The sequence below is a fragment of the Ambystoma mexicanum genome, chromosome 4q (assembly GCF_040938575.1).
Source record: "Ambystoma mexicanum isolate Mex_15411 chromosome 4q, UKY_AmexF1_1, whole genome shotgun sequence".
Lineage (NCBI taxonomy): Eukaryota > Metazoa > Chordata > Amphibia > Caudata > Ambystomatidae > Ambystoma > Ambystoma mexicanum.
The window spans coordinates 395,902,778-395,922,529 of record NC_090928.1 but is presented as its reverse complement, the minus strand read 5'-3'; the positions used below and the strand labels follow the sequence as shown (position 1 = coordinate 395,922,529).

The 19,752-nt window shown below is 43.9% G+C and overlaps 1 protein-coding gene across 1 annotated transcript in view; it reads right to left on the bottom strand.

Annotated features, from left to right (window-relative positions):
• The window catches only part of RYR2 (ryanodine receptor 2), a 3,854,281-nt gene that overhangs the window by 2,388,973 nt on the left and 1,445,556 nt on the right, over positions 1 to 19,752 (bottom strand). Inside the window, exon 18 of the mRNA XM_069607971.1 lies at positions 17,625 to 17,743. Coding sequence (XP_069464072.1) covers positions 17,625 to 17,743 — 119 coding nt within the window. The remainder of the gene's footprint in view (positions 1 to 17,624; positions 17,744 to 19,752) is intronic.

Below are 19,752 nucleotides of genomic sequence, written 5' to 3'. Positions count from 1 at the left end.
AACCAGATGCATGTTAGGCGTGGTCCCACCTCAAAAGGGTCCGACCAGCCTGAACTGCTAAGCCACATCCCTTCTGCATGAAAATACAATCTACTCCAGACATATTCTAACCTCATTGGACCTCATCAGTGAGGTCTAGCTTTGATCTCCAGGCATGGCAAGCTTGACCTTCATTTCTGTAAGTGTATTTGTAGAGTACTGCTATAGACTTCTATTTGGGCCCCCGAAGAACACCTCAGAAGACTGCATAGATGGCAGAGCGCCACAGAGGAACTGATAGGTGGTCTCTCGAAGCCTGGCATGTCACCATTGAAAGACGTTCTCTCCATTGCCTCCCAGTGGTGAACAGGAATTTCCTCAAGATTTATAGCCACATGTTTAACACCTTAGCTGGACTGGAACTAGTTTATCCTCAAAAGAAAATACAGCATTTTGTGCCCGTGAGATGCCTTTATTTGATTAACCTTTATTAACTCTCCTAAATATCAATTGATTACTTGTGGGCAAAAGCAATTTGAGTGCAACACCACACATCTGGAAAAAGCTGCTAACTAGCATCAAGAAACATTCAAACTAATTAGAATCAGGAAATATCGAAAAGTATATTTTTTCTTTTGAATGTTTGGGTGACTGCGTTCTCTCTCAACCTTCATCAGATAACCAGTGTTTACAGGTAGGCTCATAAAAAAGTGCTGACATAAATTATATTATATGCGTATAATATGAACTATAAACTCCAAATCAGCCTGTAGCCACATATGAGACATTTCTGTTAATATGAGAGAGATACATTTCACAAATGTGCATTCCAACCATTGACTTTTCATCCTTCTCTTCTCAAGTACAGTTGGAAATATACAGAGCATTACTGAAACCTTTCAGAATGCATTATGGGCTAATGTGTTCACTTAAAACCAAAAAAGCTTGGTGTGTTTAGTCAGTCAGTCAAACACCTTTATTCGGCCAAAAAATGACCATCAAAGTACATCCTGCAAAAACAGTTCTAGAAATAGAGATGCAAATCGAAAAGAGAGTTACGGGGAAACAACATTAAGGAAAACAACAGGGCAGTACGAACATGCCGCCCCCTCCAAAAGATACCATAGACAGTTCATTGAAACAGTGGTCAAAACCCACCATCCCCTTACTTCAACCATTTCCCATGGCGCCTCTGGCCCAAGGTGGTCAGATTTGCCCCTGAGAGGGGGCTGTTGTTAGGAAAAACCCCAGTGTTAACTCTGGCAGATCTGGGAGGGACAGCAGAGTTTAGAAAATCCCACTCATAGCTAGTTGGCCTGCCCGCCCCCAACCTTCCAAAACCCGGTTAGCTGTACTCTGGTCCCAAAAAGAAAGCTTGATGCTATCCATGGTGTTCATGCCCATACTTGGAATTCTGCAACAGCCCACCAAAGCTTCTCTGCGTACACATGGGCAACCTCCAGAAGTGTTCAGCCAAAATAAACATTTGTTAAGTAGGGCGTCCTTTGGTTCAGACTTGTTTACTGGCAGTTTGGGAACCCCCTGTAGGAAGACAATAGGGCGTTTGGGCTTTCCTTGTTCTGAGGGTTTGTGCTGACCCCCAGACTTCCACAGGCCCTGGTCTTTGGACTCAGAACACACAGAGCCCGAGATAGCAGAGGACTGGGCCACCGAAGGCAAAGACGTTACACTAAAGTTGGAGACCTTCCTGCTCTCCCTGGTAATGGCATGGGGAACACAGGGCCCGTTGTTAGAGAATAATTCCCCTAATGCCAGGTTAAGGGGGACGGCAGTCCCTTTGGGGGTGGTCAGGACTGGGGGGACCTGAACAAGTAAACTTTCCAAGGGGCTTTCCAGGGATAAGGCCTTATACCCCACGGCAGCTGAAGCGGTCACCGTGGGCTCCCCCTGGACAATTCCACCACCCTTCAATTGGGCCTCTAGTACAGATAGCAAGAGAGCCTTGATGATGGCCAGTTCCGCCAAAACTTGATTGCACCCACACCCCCTATGTAACAGAGCCTCCTCTGGGAGTCGGTTAATGGACAAGTTACACTCATGATTACTGGCGGCAGTTGGTTGATTGATGATCTCAACCATCCGGGGTAGGGTCAAACGGGGGGAGGGACTAGCCCCAGAGCTCGTAGATGAGAGAACATCACTCCACGAACTGTTATGGGAGCTGGAGGAGGATTTGCCCCTTAGGACAATTTGTTCCAGTCTGTCCCCTACAGCCAGGAGGGATGACGCAAGTGCTGAGGGGGTTCCATGGGAGAGGGGTTCGATGGTTGTGGCTGTGGTCTGGGCCGAGGCCGTGCTTTGAGACAGGAGAAGACTTGGTTCCGGCTTGCCACCAGCATCTCCGCTGGCATCCGGAAACAGCTTGAACAGACCACCCTGGTTACTATGCAGGGTTACTTGGCTCCCCAGGTGCTGCTGAACCATTACTGGTGGTGGAATTAGTGACACTGCTAGGGTGCCGGATATAGACAGGGACTGATTTATAATGGGCTTGGTGGCAAACAAGCCGGCACATGTCCCAGTGGCCTCCAAAGTGGTGCCCATGGTAGTTACTGAGGGTAACCCCCCCTGTGGTCGCTGTCTCCTCAATACCACAGTCTTACGCTGGAATTTCTGCAGGGGGGGTCATGGTCAGTGAGTTGGGGGCAGAAAAGGAGTGGGGGAAGCGGGGATAAGGGGTCAGTAGTCGGTTGCGCCATAGCCGAAACTTGTGAGGTTTCTGTGTCCAGATACTTATGGAAGGGCACGCCACACACCTCCATCGTAGTCCGCATCCCCAGCTCACCTCTGTTTTCAATGTCCAGTCTGGCTGGGCTCCAGCAGCGCCGAACACCAAGCGGCGCCAAACACTGCGCCCTTGCCCTGCCGCGGGCTTCACCGATGCGGGGCTAGCGAGGCGCAGATAAGCCCAGGGGGGCGGGGCCACGAACCAGGAAGTCCCGGAGTCCACCAAGCGGCGCCAAACACCGCGCCCTTGCCCCGCCGCGGGTTTCACCGCTGCGGGGCTAGCGAGGCGCAGATAAGCCCAGGGGGGCGGGGCCACGAACCAGGAAGTCCCGGAGTCCACCAAGCGGCGCCAAACACCGCGCCCTTGCCCCGCCGCGGGCTTCACCGCTGCGGGGCTAGCGAGGCGCAGATAAGCCCAGGGGGGCGGGGCCACGAACCAGGAAGTCCCGGAGTCCACCAAGCGGCGCCAAACACCGCGCCCTTGCCCCGCCGCGGGTGTGTTTACAAAATGCATTTATTATGTGGAAAGCACAAGACAAGACAAGAGATTGCCTAAGCAAAAAGTATATCAGTTAGGTTGTTTTTCAAAACAATCTTCTTGCTTTGCCTTAATGAACGCATGGTCACTTTATCAGTATTTTTATTGTGTTGCGTGTTGCAACTTGCTAGCACTTTTGTTAAAACACTAGCAGAAGATATTTTGTTAAACAAGATAAAGCACTGACATCTTTTTATCAATTGGCCAAGGCCCATCGTGTTTAAACATATCAGTGCTTATGTAAGCGACAGATAATGGCAAGATTGGCTTAGGTTCAAATGTAAACAAACAAGGTGTCCTGTTCTACTGTTCCTACTGATTACATGAATGACATCATATCTGTTAAAATGTGATTGGCTAACAGAAAGACAGGGATGGCACTTTGCCTTCAAAAGGCAGCTGTTCCAGCAGCCGGGAGAAGGTTCTTGAGATTTTACCGAATGCTACGCCACTCTGAATCTTGATGGGGCTAGAGCCTGGAGGACACTGCTGATCCACAAGATTTTGACCTGCCTGGGTAACAAAGCAAACAGAAATTTTAGTTTCTAGACCAAGGGCCTCATCACGAGTTGGGCTGTAGCCTTTAAATACATCAGTAACGGTATTACCATCGCATTTAAGGGCTGGCCCTATCACGATTTGGGCGCTAAATGGGCTGTTTTACCTCCAACTCCAATTAAGCGCCCTGTTTTCGGTGGTATTACCGTCAGCTGCATTAGCACGTGGTATTAGCACTGAAAATGCCCCATTGGATCCAATGAGGAATGGGGATTTACCATTAACACCCAACTCGTGATCTGGCGGTAACACCACAGCACCGGTGTGCGCTTACGCTATTACAGTTGGGCGGTAGTACACATGGGATACTTGCCAACTCGTGATGAGGCCCCAATGCTGTAATTGTAGTCAGTGGACCTAAAAATGGGCACTCTGCCAATTTATCAAAATTCTGATTTCAATGCTTACTTCAATAATTTCGAGGCAGAGCTAAATTAGAACCCTGAACTGTCTTGGAAACAAGCAGCAAACAGCCTTGAGATGCCTTACCCCTAGGAAAATAAACTGCCCAATGAAACTATAAATTGGCACTTTGCCTATTTTTCCCAAATTCTAATGTTTTGACTGTTTCAATATTTTGGGGCCATTTTCACCCATTGTATGTTTGATCAATGGCTGTAGATCACTTTTAGGTTGTTCTTAGTTAACTGACCATAGAGGCTGTGGACTTTCTGACAAAACATTTAACGCTGTCCACCAGCATCCATCAGCGTTATCCAAAGGTTGGCCTGTATAACATCACTTGTCCCCTGGCTTGCCAATTCACAGCATCACAATTGCGAGTTTGATTTTAAGTTTTACTGGGCTACAATGGCTACATAGATGTTGGTGATTGGTAGTAAGTAGTTGTAACATTTTAGAAAAGAAGGATACTGTGTTTCTACTCCACTACATTATTGCTAATATTAGTAACTATATATTGCTTGACTGTTCTATTTTTAATGCTCATTTATTATCTCTACAAGAGAGTACATATACATAAATGATTAACAAGCAAGTGATAACAGTATTAATGTGCTTCTATTTGTGAGTATAAAAGACGCTATATTGCAAGTGCAACACTTGTTGGTTTAGTGATAAAACTGTGCCGGGAAGCCATTGACAGCATTTAATGTTAATCATACACACACGGGTAATAAGCATTGATTCACAGATTCACCCAGATGGTAGACCCACACCAATATTGCTGTCTAATAGTAAGCCTTTCAGGTGCCCACAAGTAGCAGTTTCTCTTGCATTAAAGAGCAGAGACCCAACATTCTCCAGAGCCTTCCTTCAGGTAAAACACTATTCTCTGCCACAAAACCTGTCACAGCCCCAGGTGGGCATTTAGACGATCTTTTGGGTGGATATTATTCTCTGGCATGGAGGGTATGTTGTAAATAATGACAGTGCTATATATGTTTCAATCACTCGCTCACTGAACCTCTGATTCACTTGCTCTACACAGGTAGCAAGTATTATCATTATTTCCTCCACTCAGGTGTAAAAGATGAACTTGGTACAGCATACAGGATGTGATGGGAGCTCAGGCAATCCATTGGAAAGTGGGTGGAATCTTCTGGGAATTTGTATTATGTCTCCTCTTTGCCGGAGATAGTTCGGTCCATTTCAGGGAGACATAATTCAGATGTTCCAATGTCCTTTTCTTGACATATTCCACCAATTTCTTTCAGAAATATTTTAGGTAAGTGCTAAATTAATTTCATAGCAGGAGCAGTTTAAATACTGGGCTGGTTTACTAGTATATACCAACTGACCAGCAGTATTGTGTGAGTTCTACATTCATCTTTACATCTGAATTCACCAAGAGTCAGCATTTAGAGGCAGCTTGCAGTGCCTTGCGTACCAAGCCGTTCTGATCCAGAGATTGTAGAGCCTGCACCTGCTCTACCTGTGAGGGACTTTTAGAGCACCTTGCCTTGGCTCCCTGGTGCCCTGGGACCATACGCTTGAACTATTCATGTGTAGTGTCTAGGCTGCACCCCCCAAAGGCCTACATATGACAACTGTGATGCCTGCTTAAAATTCCAAGAGAGTGTTACACAGTAAAATGCGTTATCTGATGGCATACGAACGAGCTTCAAACAAGTAACACTGGCATTGCTATGATTAGACTGGAATCCCAATTTATTTATTTAATGTGAATGCCACATTGATAATGTGTTTTACTGTGGGAATACTTGCTTAGATGGAGTATTTGGAACTGATATGACATGGATATTATGTCATTAACTTGGGCATATTAAAAGGGTTTAATGTACAGACATATGCAAGAAAATATCTTTGGTAATAAGGTGGTCAACCCAATATTAATGTTTTCACATGGTCTTTTTCTCTATTTTCTTCGTGGCATTTTTGCAGTTGACCTTATTGTAGAAGACGTTTTTCAAAAGCGATTTTCACGTTACCCTTTGAAAATGGCTTGGCAACATGGAAGCTGGAACAGTGAAGATGTCTAACCTGATAGGCTGGCAAATGAAGCTTCAGTTGTGCACTTGTTAAACTGGGATGTGATCACAACACACTTGTGGCTAATTTTAATTGCATGTAAAATATTGGTCACGATAAATTTACTGCCACAGTATGTAAAACTGGTGTACATTCTACTGGCATGTGATAAATGATTGGCATTTTAGCCACTGTAGTATTGATACTCTGTACCAGGCGCTGCACAGATGTATGTGCATCTGTGGAGCATCTGATGTTTCTATGACAAACAAACATTTCAGGATAGCGCGTAAACCACTGGCTGGTGCAGAATTCTTGCGTACGCAACTCCCCACCGCATGTGTTTGTCCATATGTCTACCCTGGCAGTGCCAGATGTGTTTTACCCATACTGGGGCGACTGTGAAAAAATCGGCCATCCACACGGTGGGTCGGCGCTTGCCTGGACTTTTTTGAAATTTTATTTGAAATTGTATGATGGTAGATCAACCTCTGAAAAATATGTGGAGCTAATCCACACACATTTCCCTATGCTCACTGCACGACATACACATAGACGTGTGTTCTCTGTGTGGACACAGCCTACAGGCACAGTCCTACCTGTCATATTTAGTTGGGATCTGACATGTGGACTACATGATGGATCTCAGAAAGGGGAGGGTCACAACCTTCCTCCTACCATGGTGTTATGAACATCCCCTCTCATACTGATAGATCCAATATGTCACACATTCCCTTCAGGAATAGAGAGACTGTTCTCCTACAGCAACGCCTGAAAAAGAGATCATTTATATACAGTAAATGGCTTTTACCTTGGCGCTTGTATCGACATATGAAACAGCGTACTTCATGGTATTTGCGATCTTGGAAGAGAAAGAAACAACATTTACAGCGCTCACGTGACACGGTTACCATGATACCACACCATTTCTAAACATCCTGACACGTGACGATCACGTGATCCGGGTGTCCATGGAAAAAGGCCTAAAGCTACGATTCCTCCGTCGCACAGTGCTTCTCAGCTGTTTGCCACAGCAGTTTGGCGTTTCGTTACCTGAACCTCATTTTATTGCTAACCTCTCGACCACGGACCTCGTCATTGGACTCCTTTGTCTTTTCCCACCGGTACTTCATAACGGACTACAGCCTTCTTCTGGTGATAGACTACGGATTGGATATACGAATTGAGCTTGGACTTTCCTTTCAATTTTGTCACACGGACTCCGAATCGAACCATGTGTTTGGTTCTTCCTGACTTTTGGAGAAACAACTAGTCTCTCACCTGGACTTTTCTTTGCTTCTACAGGTGCTTCCATTGAGCCCCAGGGATTGTGGACTTTTGGGTTGACCTTGTCTCATGCTCTGGGCTTGCTGAGGGAACAGGTCTACTCCTGAACACCCTACCCCATTACTCCCCCCATTTTCACTGCTCCTGCAGAATACATTCTGGTAGGTGCCCTCTGCTTCTTACCTATACTGGTTACTGTAATTTCTACCTTGCTGTTCACTTAACCTGTGCATTCCCTTACAGCAGCCACTTGTAGTACCCGGGTTCCTGTTCCTGCCACCTGTGGCCCTAATCTCCAAACAGTGAAGATCATTGTATATTGCTGTTAGTTACTTAGAGATGGAAGCAGCAAGTCTTGACACATGGCCAGCCTAATTAACTATCAAAGGCTCCATGATCTGCCCTGTCCGTTTGATTACCCTCTGCAGTTTGTGGCAGCAGTTAACTTATTTAACATACTAATCGAGTATACATCAAACAGACCCATATGGGGCCTGGCTGCAAGACTAAAAGTGGACAGGAAATCCCAACGACCTTTGATATGCACTGTGTCAACCTGAAGCCAGCGTCCGTCTCTCAGTATCAAGGGCAGTGACCTTTCATGTCTGGGACTATGTGTTTACAGTTGGCAACCCTCACAGGGGGACCCCCATTCAGAGGGTAGACGTATGTGATTTGATGGAGACAGAAAGTATGTTCTTGCCACAGCTTCAAGGGAGACCTGGCACTTTACTCAGGAACCACAGAGAGCTCAATTAACCATGGAGACCCTTTGATCCACAACAGAGAGGAAGATGGGTGGGACTTAGTTTTACATGTTTTCACCCCTTTACCTTGCTATGTTGCAAAGCACTCTGGTTATGACCTCATGCATACAGGAGATTGTTGGTGGGGTCCCAGGATTGGTTCATTAAGGTAGGCTTTGCCTACACCAATCACTGTGGCACATTTGGCTTTAATAGAGGGTTGAGCCCCTCTTTTTGGCAGATCATCAGAAGGCTTTGCAAGGAGAAGCAAGAAGAACTCATTAGGACCCTGGCAGAAGGTACAGTCTGCCTTACTGCCTTATAGCTTCCGCCAGTAAAGGAAGGCTAGGATTTCCAAAGAGGGAAGCAAGATCCCTCCCGTAAACATCTCCCAGGGAACAGAGAGAGATACTGAATCCAGAGGACCCTCCAGCAGCTCTCAGTCCTCAGCCAGCAGACAGCATGCTCTGCTAGGCTCTGCAAGCAAGCTTCCTAGGTGGGAAGTGCCAGAGAGTCTCTGAACTAAACCCAGGACAAAGCGGGTGAGTGCTTCCAACACTCTCTTCAGCTTTGGGCCATCCGCCTTAAAGGATGACACAAGCTGTAGTGATACACAAAATTGCAAATTTGCCAATCAGGGCTTTAGATTACAGCATTAGCCGCTGAAAGCCAATAGTTTATTCAAAGTATGTGCCAAAAATGCTAGTCTGTTGTAGCACTTCCATTACGCTGTAGTGAGCTACAAGGAATATGCAGGCCTAGTAGGAGTGGTAGGTCACATTATGCATTGTAGATAGACAGGCAGGGTGAAGGCCCCAGTTCTGTAGCTAATAGACATTATTGGAGTTTTTGTAACATTATGGCACCTATATAGTACTTAGCCAATCTTAAGCACTATGAACACTAAGCTATGAGTGCATACCTTTTAGAGCTTGCTCACATAGGGTTAATTCACCTCGACCTCTCTTAGAATATTCTGCCTTTCTAACTGTAGCCCTGCATGTTTTCGTAAACAAATCCTGTTTCCCTGAGAAGGCCTGGTACGGCCTTGCCCACACGCTGATAAGGACATTCCAGTGCTTTCGCAGAGAGGGCTCCAAGGGAGGGGTAGGAGCGAGCAGGGAGCATCACAGAATTGGGTTTTTCCATGAGCAAGCCTATATTTTGCACAGGGAAAGTTCTGGAACTGTGCGTCATGGACTGACAGCACGAGATTGTAAAAATGCATGCCCACATGACTCAGGTGGGAGATCAATCTGTGGACTTGGTTCGAGCAAAATCGAGTGTCCGGAACCTGCTGCTCTGTCGGCACCCTGCAGTGCTGTCCTCTGAGCGGGGCTGGCTAGAGCTAGCTTATGAGGGCCAGGGTCTCCCAGTGCTGATTGAAGGGGCCTAAGACTGTGTTTCTCTATGTTTCTCTAAGTTCTATGTTTCTCTATATTTGCATTTCTCTAAGTTTTGTGTTTTGTAATCTTCTTTAACTTGAATCCCAAGATGTTGCTGAAATTCACTGTTTAGAATAAATGCTAAAACTTTTTGAAGGTGTCATTTGTCACTAGCATGAGTTCACTGCTCGGCACAATAGAAACTGTATTTTGGGCTGAATTGGGTAATTTTTGCTCTCAAGGGCTGGTCTCGAGGAAGATTTTCCCAATATCAAGACACAAGCCCAGTGAAGACTTTAGGGGGAGTGCATCAACCAGCATCTACCTTAAAGGACATTTACAAACCCGTCAAGCCCCTCGAGCTGCAACCAACTGCACCGCTGACTGTTGTCATGGCGCAGTTGCTAATGTTGTCCGAGATGCCTCGACCAGTGCTTCAGACCCGCCAACCAGCACTGAGACAATGATTCCTGAACCTGATCAGCCGTGTAGGCCAGCCTGCAGCCATCCATCCAGCCTTGCTCACCCAACTGCCTGCCGCTTGATACCCGCAGCTGTCTCCCATTTAGAACTCTGTCGCAGGAGCTGCAAAGTGCCCTGAAACTGACTCGACCCTCTGGAGCACCAAGAACTTCTACAAGCACAAGGTAAATTGTTGTTCTGTCCCTCTTGTCCTTTTCCGAAAGGCCCCTAGTGACATTTTACGACCCATTGCTCCCTATGTGCTTAAACCAAGTGTCCTTGAACTATTGCGATTAATTACTTTACCTACTACCCTCCTGTCAGTATCCAAAGTACATCCCTTTTCCTTCTTGAAACTGTCTGTCTCCTGCATTCCTTTACAGTGTCAGTTATATTTAGTAATGTGCTAGAACTGTCTGTTGAATAATAATAAAGTAGATATTTGTTTACAACCTTGACTGGACAGTCCCTTTCATCATTGCGTAATAATTGTTTTTTCGCTGTTTTGTAACTAACCAACAATCCACGGCCTTGCGGAGATAAGCCTGCCATTCCGTCCCGCAGAGGTTTATAATTGGACAAGGAGATTTACAATTTTCTTGTGTTTCCAATCTGTTCAGATCGCTTCTGGTGTACTCGAGATGTGGAGCTGATTGATTGTTTACAAACTGATATTCATCCCTAGACCACTGGTGCCCGGAAGTTGATTAATCACAGTAACCCTTCAAGAAGCATGTAATTTCCAGACATGTGCACCACATGGCACATACTCAGATGGACACGTGGAGTACCAAGTTCAGTTCTGTTCAGCCACTGACTCTTGAACCTACCAACAGCAGCCCCCGTTGATCAGTGATTGTGTGATTTGCTTGTGATGCTGCTCCTATAGTGGCCAGGCCCAGATCTCTCCAAGATTGTTTAATGGCAGGTCAGGTACTGTAAGAGACGAGTCCGCATATGTTACATTTTGCACGATGGAACTGCCAAATGCAAGGGCCCTATCCCTGAAGTAATGGTGTATTACATGGGTTTACAATATACAGATTTTGTGGACTACAGTTTCCAAGATGCCATGCCATTACCTATGCTTGTGAGGGGTAATGAGAGTTGAAGTCCACAACATCTGAGGAGTCAAAGTTTGCAAACCTCTTGACTGTATTCCTTTCTGAGCTGCAGACAGCCTAGGACAACCTAGCAGTAAATCTACTCTATAAAGAAGTAGGGATACAGAACCCACAAGAAAATGTTGCTTATAAAGTAAACCAAGGAAACATCCCTCATCCCTGCTGCACTCGTGTAATGTTCGATCATGTAACTGACCAATGTGGCATACCACCAAAAGAATTACTCTTGACACACACATGTATCCAAAATGTCAAAGTTTATGGGATAATGCTAACACTGGGCATTAGAAGGAAAACTAAAGATTGCTGTGAAAAAACAGCTCCACACAGTTGGTCATAAAGGGCTGCTTTTGAGCACTGTGTTGTGTGCACTTATATACACTGCTATTTCAATAGTTGTTATAATCCACAGTTTCAGGAAATTAAAAAGGGATTACAGCCCTGTATGGCCTTCAGCACAACCTGAGGTCCATTTTCTAATGTCCATAGGTGGGTGCGTTTTAGATATTGGTATTTAGAAACTGTCTCATTGCGTGAATTAGATAGGGCAAGCCTCTTCCATCTGTCCTCTAACACTAGATAAGCAGCACACCACAACGATCTAGGGCTTACACATCTCAGGAGGACTTAGATATGATGGTTGGAGGGCAAGATAGGTTGCACATAATGGCAACGTTAAAATGTAAACAAACTGAATTACAGACCTGTGTGTTCTATGTGTGAAATACTTTAGGGTACACCTTCAGGTCATTTACCCACCCCCGGCCCCCCTGTGTGTTTGTTGTCTCTTGGTATATGCAATTAGTCTGGCTGAGTGATCTCTTTGCAAGAATGATGTGCGGAGTATAACAAGTTGGTTGTCCCTTATTTTCCTGTTGAAGCATATGCGTTGGTATTGGATTGCCTGGATGTAGATAATGAACCGTATCGTGTGGTTTGGGAGGAAACTTGCTCTGTGCAGGCATCTATTCCTGTCAGTGGGTTTCTTGTATACTGATATTTCTAGATGGCTGTTTCTGCCAACCAATATGGTTGCATCCAGGAAGTATATGCTCATCTTGGAGTATTCCATGGTGAACTTAATGCATCAGTGGAAGCCATGTAGTGGTTCATGGAATTGTTTAAGAGAGTCTTCACCTTCTGTCCAAATGTATTAGATGCCATCAATGTAGCGCAGGTATGTTAGCGGTTTCTCAGATTGTTATTGTAAGAACTCCTGTTTGAGATGTGCCATGAAAAGGTTTGCATTATGAGGTGCCATTTGTGTTCCGGTCCTTTTTAATTAAGTATCTTCCATTGAAGCATTAATTGTTGTCTGTGAGTATGAATCTCATGAGATCCACAATGCTGTGGTTGGGGTGTCTATCTTGGTGTCCACTATTTGCAGGTATTTCTGGCATGCCACAATTCCATCTTCATGTGGAATGTTGGGATAAAGTGCAGTGACATCCAGTATGGGCAGTAGTGCATCCAGTGGTAGATAGTCTCTTGAATTGAATCCTTCTGAGGAAGTGTGTTGTGTCCTGTGCAAAGCTTGCTGTGTCCATCACTAGAGGCTTTAGGATGGATTCAGTACACCCATATATGGCGTTGGCTAATGGATTTATTCCAGAGATGATCAGGTGGCCTGGATGTCCTAACTTGTGGATATTTGGGAGCAAATAAAAGGTCCCAGGAGTTGGATTGTGTTGTATCAGATGTTGGAGGTGTTCCTTGGTGCAGCTTGGCATGGATTGACAATTTGTTATGGAGTTATTTTGTACTCCATGGTGGGGTCATCACTAAGTTCCAGGAAATGATTTGTGTCCAGCAGTTGTCTGCATGCTTCCATTTTGTATTCCTGTGTATCCATCACCACAACTGCACCACATTTGTCAGCTGGTTTTATTATAATTTCCTTGTTTTCTTGGAGTGTACTTCTTGCACGTCTCTCTTGGGTGGTGAGGTTCTGTTTAGCCACCTGTTGTTTGTTGGGTACGCCAGATCTTACGTGTTTTCTGAGATTGTCGATGTAGGTTTCGAGTTTTAAACTGCGTTCACATGGCAGTATCCAGTTTGAATGTTTTTTTGGCTATCCTAATGTGAGGTAGCCCTTTGTTTGCTATTTTGTCCATGGAATTATTTTCTGAGATGCAAGCGTTGCATATCCTCTTCAATTTCCCCACAGAATTACATTTTGTCAATTTCCTGGCTGGGTCAGAAGGTTAGTCCCTTGCAGAGAACAGACTGTTCAGCGTGTCTGAGTTCATGCCCAGAGAGCTTGATGACTGATAGTTAATTGGTGGCAAGGTCTCCTATTGGGTGCTCAGTGTTGGTCCTATTTTATGCTAGTTGATTGGCAGTTCTCTCATCGGAGCTTCACTGCTGATCATGCTTGGTGTAAGGATCACAGTTTCACAGGGAGCTGAGACTCTTCCCTCACCCCGAACACTACTTTAGGTCATTCCTTGAAGGTCCTGGAATTTTTCTGTTTTTCCGAATCAGTAAATAATTCAGAGTCTTTTGATAGTTCTTTTTGAGTTCATGTTCAAGTTGTGGTGCTGGTCCATTTATTTGCTCTCTCAGGCTTGATGTGAAGTTGTTTATCTCCATCCTCAACCTCATTCTCTTGGAGTAGAGATGGTGTATGAGATGATTCCTTATTTTCTCTGATGTTCTCCTGTAAACCTGCTCAGCAGTGACCATGTTATGGGAAGTTCTCTGTGGGTTTACAAGCCTGAGTCCTTTTAGCTGTGAAAATTATACTTTCCAAATCAATGTAATGTATAAAAATAGCAAATTTCCCTACCTGTACAAAAGGTTCAAATGAATTTAAAAGGATTTTGTGCCCAAGAACATTTTAATCCCATGCTTGACTTCATCATCTGGACAGTCTCTGTAAATCAAAACAATTAATCATGCAATACCATCTTCTCTCACACAGGCTCCACCATTTCATTATTTTAATCCACTGGAATGCATCCTTTTGTTTTAATTTTTTCCTGACTCTCTGTCACCAAATATAACTATATCCCATTATGTAAAAGGATGAATGTCTGTTTATACCCTGCTTCAATGTAAACGTAAAACTTCATGCATTAGTTATAGTATTTGACACCGTTACCCTATTCTAGAAATGATCGACAGGAGTGCCAATGCTACTGGGTGCCAGTTGACACTGGGCTTTTCTATGCAATTGTGACTGCCAGTGTTCTAGATAAGACACTGCAATTAAAACATTTTTTATCCCAGTGTCCTTAAACATCTAGTACAGGGGGCCCTAGCCTTTAGACTTTAATAGCCGGTCAGATAGCACAGAGAGCTAAGCGCTCGCACCTGATATCTGTGAGCGGCCTGCTGTGGAAGGTTTGAATCCAAGCAGGGTCAACTCAGCGGTTATAGGTCAAAGAATGGAATGAAAAGGATCGAATGACAAAATGGTCGAGTCAAAAGGACCGAAAACAAAAGGTTTGAATTTTGTTTTTGTTTTTTTACTTTTTCTTTTTTTTTGAGAGGTCCGCCCCCCCAACCCCTGTTTTTGTGGTAAAAAACACTTTTTTTACCTAAACGAAAAGCCCCAAAAAAATATATAATAAAAAAAAATGTGACCCTTTTGTATTCGATCCTTTGACTGGACAGCAACTGAGCCTTTTATCCTTCCGAGGTCAATAAATTGAGTACCATTGTGGGATAATAATGTCTTTTGTTATTTCAGCGCTCTGAGACCTATGGGTGTGTAGTGCTGCATAAGAAATACATTATTATTATTATTATTATTATTATTATTTGTGGCCAATGAGCAATATTTGCTTATCAAAGGAAATGATGAGCAACAACAAAACATATCTCTCAGGTAGTGGAAAAATGATTGCAACCCACATTATAACAGTAATGCATTGAATATTACAAATAAAACATGTGAATGTGCTGCAATTAACAGTAATCTAGTCGAGATGCAACTCTAGGCCAGGCGAATTTGCAATGGCTTCTAACTTACTTTCAGATTTAGTTGGTGTTTAAAAGGCATGTAAGTGGTACATAGGACATTATTAAGCACAAAAGTCCATAAAAACATGTTTAAATTAAAGAATACTTTACTAGTACTTTAGGGCTACTCCTCAAGGAATATTTGGGAAATGTAGCAGCAAATGATGCATTTGTAAGCACACACCTCTCATCCTCTCCCCTTCCCTCGAATCTTCCCTATGCTCCTCTCCTCCCTCCCCCTCCCCTTATCCTCCCTCACTCCACTCTTATATCCCTTCTGTTTCTCCCCTCCTCCTTCCCTTCCTCACCCCTCCCCATCCCCTCACAGATTAATTGCTCTACTTACTGTTTTTTATTGGTTCGATTCATTGTAAATTGCTTCTTCTGTTATAATGTTCTATGTATTCTGTAGTTATAATGTAAAGTGCTTTGGATGAAAGCGCTATATAAACATAATAAATACAAATACAATACAAATATTGGTCACAAATTGGAGTGGCTTGGGAGTTCCACTTTTGATTTTTGGAGGAAAGTATTGGAATGTGATTTAACATTATTAAAAATAAATTCATTTGATTACAATAAAGTTAGTACATTTATGACATCTTGGACAATTTGGCAAGAATCTTGCTCATTTTCCCCATTAACAAAATGCCAGATGTGCACAGTACCAGACAAGATCCTTTTTTCACTATGACACTGCAAAGAGTTTGGAGCATTCTTGACAAATATTCATGATGGTATCAACCATACGTGTTGACAGTATAGATTAGGCATATGTAAATGATTTAATGTTGGAAAGTTGGGCATGCATGCTACCTATTTGTCAATTATCCAATTAGTAGATGTCCAAAGGATCAGAAGGTGACAGTTGCCCACCAGGAAACAAGGAATTTCTAACAAATAATGTTAATGGTGGATACAAACACAGATCTTGCATGTACAAAAAGCCAATCATAACCTAAATCATTTTTGACACTTTGGCATACATGCCACTTACTGCCCCCATCATTCCTATGCAAGGTTTCTGTTATCAGCCCTATTACACCCTACCGAAGTTCAGAAGAGGTAGGCCCAAATGGTTACAGTGGTTTCTGAACAGATTAAGTACCTGGCTCAACCAGTGGCGCAGTTTGTGGAGTGTTGCTGACGTAGGCTGGCCCAGTGAATCCAGGTTCATCAATGGACATATTTACTACTGATTACAGCACCAGTAGCATTGCTCTTCCCTGTGATTGCCAGGCTACCCTAGTTTTTGGCTCCCAGGTTCTCCTCCATTGGCACGACATTAGCTCAATGTGCATTGCACACTGACATTGCCCAGCCATCGTGGGTGTAGCAGGGCATGGTTATTGCTTCTGAGTTTAGGTGTTAGGTCTTCATGACGCATGCCTAATCTGCAACCTCACAATTCACATCAGTAGCCTCCTACCATGGTCCATGTGCAGTGCAGACCCATGAGATCACCCCTGGTGATAGTACAGTGGCATGTTGTCTATGGTGAAATACAATGGTGTCTATGCTTTAGTTCACCAGATGCTTCCAATCCCACCCTCAGACCACTGCGGTGACGCATACACAAGTAATGATGTCATTTCCATCTGCCAGGGCAGGCGGATTGGCTCAGCCTACAGTGCCATTGTTGTCACATCACTCTATCAGCTCAACCTTCTTGGCTTAAACACATTGGCACGAGCACCTGGTGAGCAACATTTTAGAGTGCTGCAAGCAAAATGTTGCTCCCAATCTACACGTTGGGGATTACTGATCTAGTGATGGGTGATCCAATGCATCAAAATCATGGATGACAAACGTACTTAATGCACTGCCAACACATGCCTCACAACTTTCTGACAGTTTCCAAGGGAAAGACATTTGTCTCAATGATGTCGTCTCATATGTGTTCTTGGAGTAAAGACAATATCCATACACATTCTGGATTCCACAGCTAAGAGGTAACCAGTATGATAACTGGGGTGTACGTCAGACATTGTGCTCTTCTGTCTGTCAAACTTACACAAAGGGCACATAGGACAATACATACATCGTCGACTTCACAACAATCCACCACCATCAGGTAATTTCCAAAGTATACAAAAATTGTTAATTATTTGTAAGGCACTTGACTCCAGAGTTGTCCAGGCACTATTTGATACTCTATAAGTGTTTCTGTTTGGGACAAATGTTCTCCTCAATAAATAAATACGAATATTGTCTGGCCACTCTCCACCCTTTCTGGTATACCCATGCCAAATTAATGAGCAATCTGTAAACACATCCCATGCCTCCATCTAGTGTGGTATCAGAACCTAAATGCTGCAAAGGAGAACTATGCTTTCAAATCGTAAACCGACCCTTTTCCTGATGGAGCTTGGCTCACCTTGTGATTTCTTCCATGCTTGTCCAAAAGGTAGATGATAGATTTGATGTGTCCTTCCTTGATAATATTTAGGGCTTCTGGGCTCTCAACCAAAACACAATGTAAAACCTCAAGGATTCCTGGGAGAAAACAATAGGAAATGTACAAGTTTGCTTTATGAATTCATATGCTTATCCTTAATTGGCATGTTTTGCTTTCTGGTCTTCATGCACCTTTCATTCACTATAAATGGTCAGTAAATAATAATCAATGGACAAACACTTTCGATTTCACTTAAATACATACATTTTGTTTTCACCCATCGACAGAAGACTTTAATTCTCTCAACATTGTATGCAATGGCACTCATAACACGCAAACCATGAACTACCTCAACCCTAGGCTTGTCTCGGCCGAATTGCTTAGAGTTGGGTGTCCATTTGCTGCCTGTGGTGTAAGCACAGGTAGTTGGGTGAATATGAAGGGTTGAGAAATGTCCTAATGTAAGTGAGAGTGGGATGAATTCTGCAGCGAAGGGAGAGTTTGTTCCTTAGTTTGACAACATAGACGGAACATCAATCGGATACACTGACATATGTAAACTAATTGACAGGCATGGCGAGATCTTTATAAAGGGGTATGTTGATGACATCGCTTTTGTCAGGCATACATTCCTGAGTTTCATACATTTCTTCTAATGGTATTCACTGTAGGATTGTGAGGGCGACCAGGTTTCTTATTGTAAGGCTTGCGTTTAGCCTGGAATCCCGATATTGTGTCTGCTGGTGTTGGATGTGTTGATTTTACAAGGTGCCTGCATGAGGCATTCCATGTTTCGAATGTTGCACTGATTAGGATACAGACGGGGCTGCACATAGAGGTTGTGTTAACACCTTTTTACTCTTAAACTCCCTAAGAGCTGAAGGAGAGTGCATGGCCCAAAATGCAGGTCACAGTAGAAGGACAACACGCACACCTCAGCTAGTGGATCGCATGTACAAAGAAAATGTGCCCCCCACCCACACCAAACAGAGGGACCTAAGAGTCCCAGGTGAACCAATGTCCTAAAAAGGACATTACAACTTTCAAATAAACATTTACATCACATTAAGTAAATATAGAAATCAACCACAACGAAGACAGGGCCACAGTCACAGCTGTATGTGCCAATGGATAAGTATTGTTATGCAGGCTCTTAGATTCATTAGTATCATACATGGCGTATAAATGCATTTAGGTATTGAAAGAATGCAACTCACAACCCCACCACCTGGCTGCGTTATCAAAGTGGGGCAGCAGCAGGCACAGAATCCCTTCCTCCCAACCTCAGCCTCCCACCTGGAGATATGAAACAGGCTTTAAAGTGTACAACAATGGGCTCATCCTCTTCCTTCTAACATAAAACACAGCAGAATACAGGGGGTCTGGTGGGGCTCAAACCAGACCATGACTGCAACATCACTCTAACAAATTGGTCACTTATATGTTAAGCATTAAGACCTTCTTAGAGGAGGCACAGCCAAAGCAACTTTAGAAAATTATTTTAGGAATCAGAAGATCCTGCAGACATCAACGTTCATATAAAGTATAAGGGTGTGGAAGTAGGAGACTGATGCACATGCTTTCTGCTATGGACCTTTATTAGTGAGCAAATGAAAGAGAAAGTGCTATCTGACCCTAGTTCTAAGAGGGATTTCCCTACCTCAACTAATACTAAGGAAGCTGTCAGGATGTCCGTCTAAAGCAAAGATTTCACCGTCCTATGTCCAAAGCCTAATTCCATCCCTTACACTATAAACTCAACTAAGGAACAGGTGCTGGTCTTCTTGGGCCGGAAGAATGGTTTCTTGGATGATAGTCGAAAGTCCACTTCTGGGTGATGCAAATAAAATGTTCTCAAGGATACAAATCAAAAGTATTTCAGCAATGCCTTGGCCAATAGGACATCTATAAAGACTAGACCGCTCAGTATGGTTGCTAGAGGGGCCCTTTATGCGTCTGCACTTTATCCTCATCTCAGTACTGATCTTGAGGACTCCCAGTGAGTCAGTTGGTCTCTTCCTCATCTCAGTACCCGAAGAATATAGGTCCCTTGAGGAGCCCACACTCTTCTTCATCCCAATACTTCCTACCTTACTGGTTTTAAGGA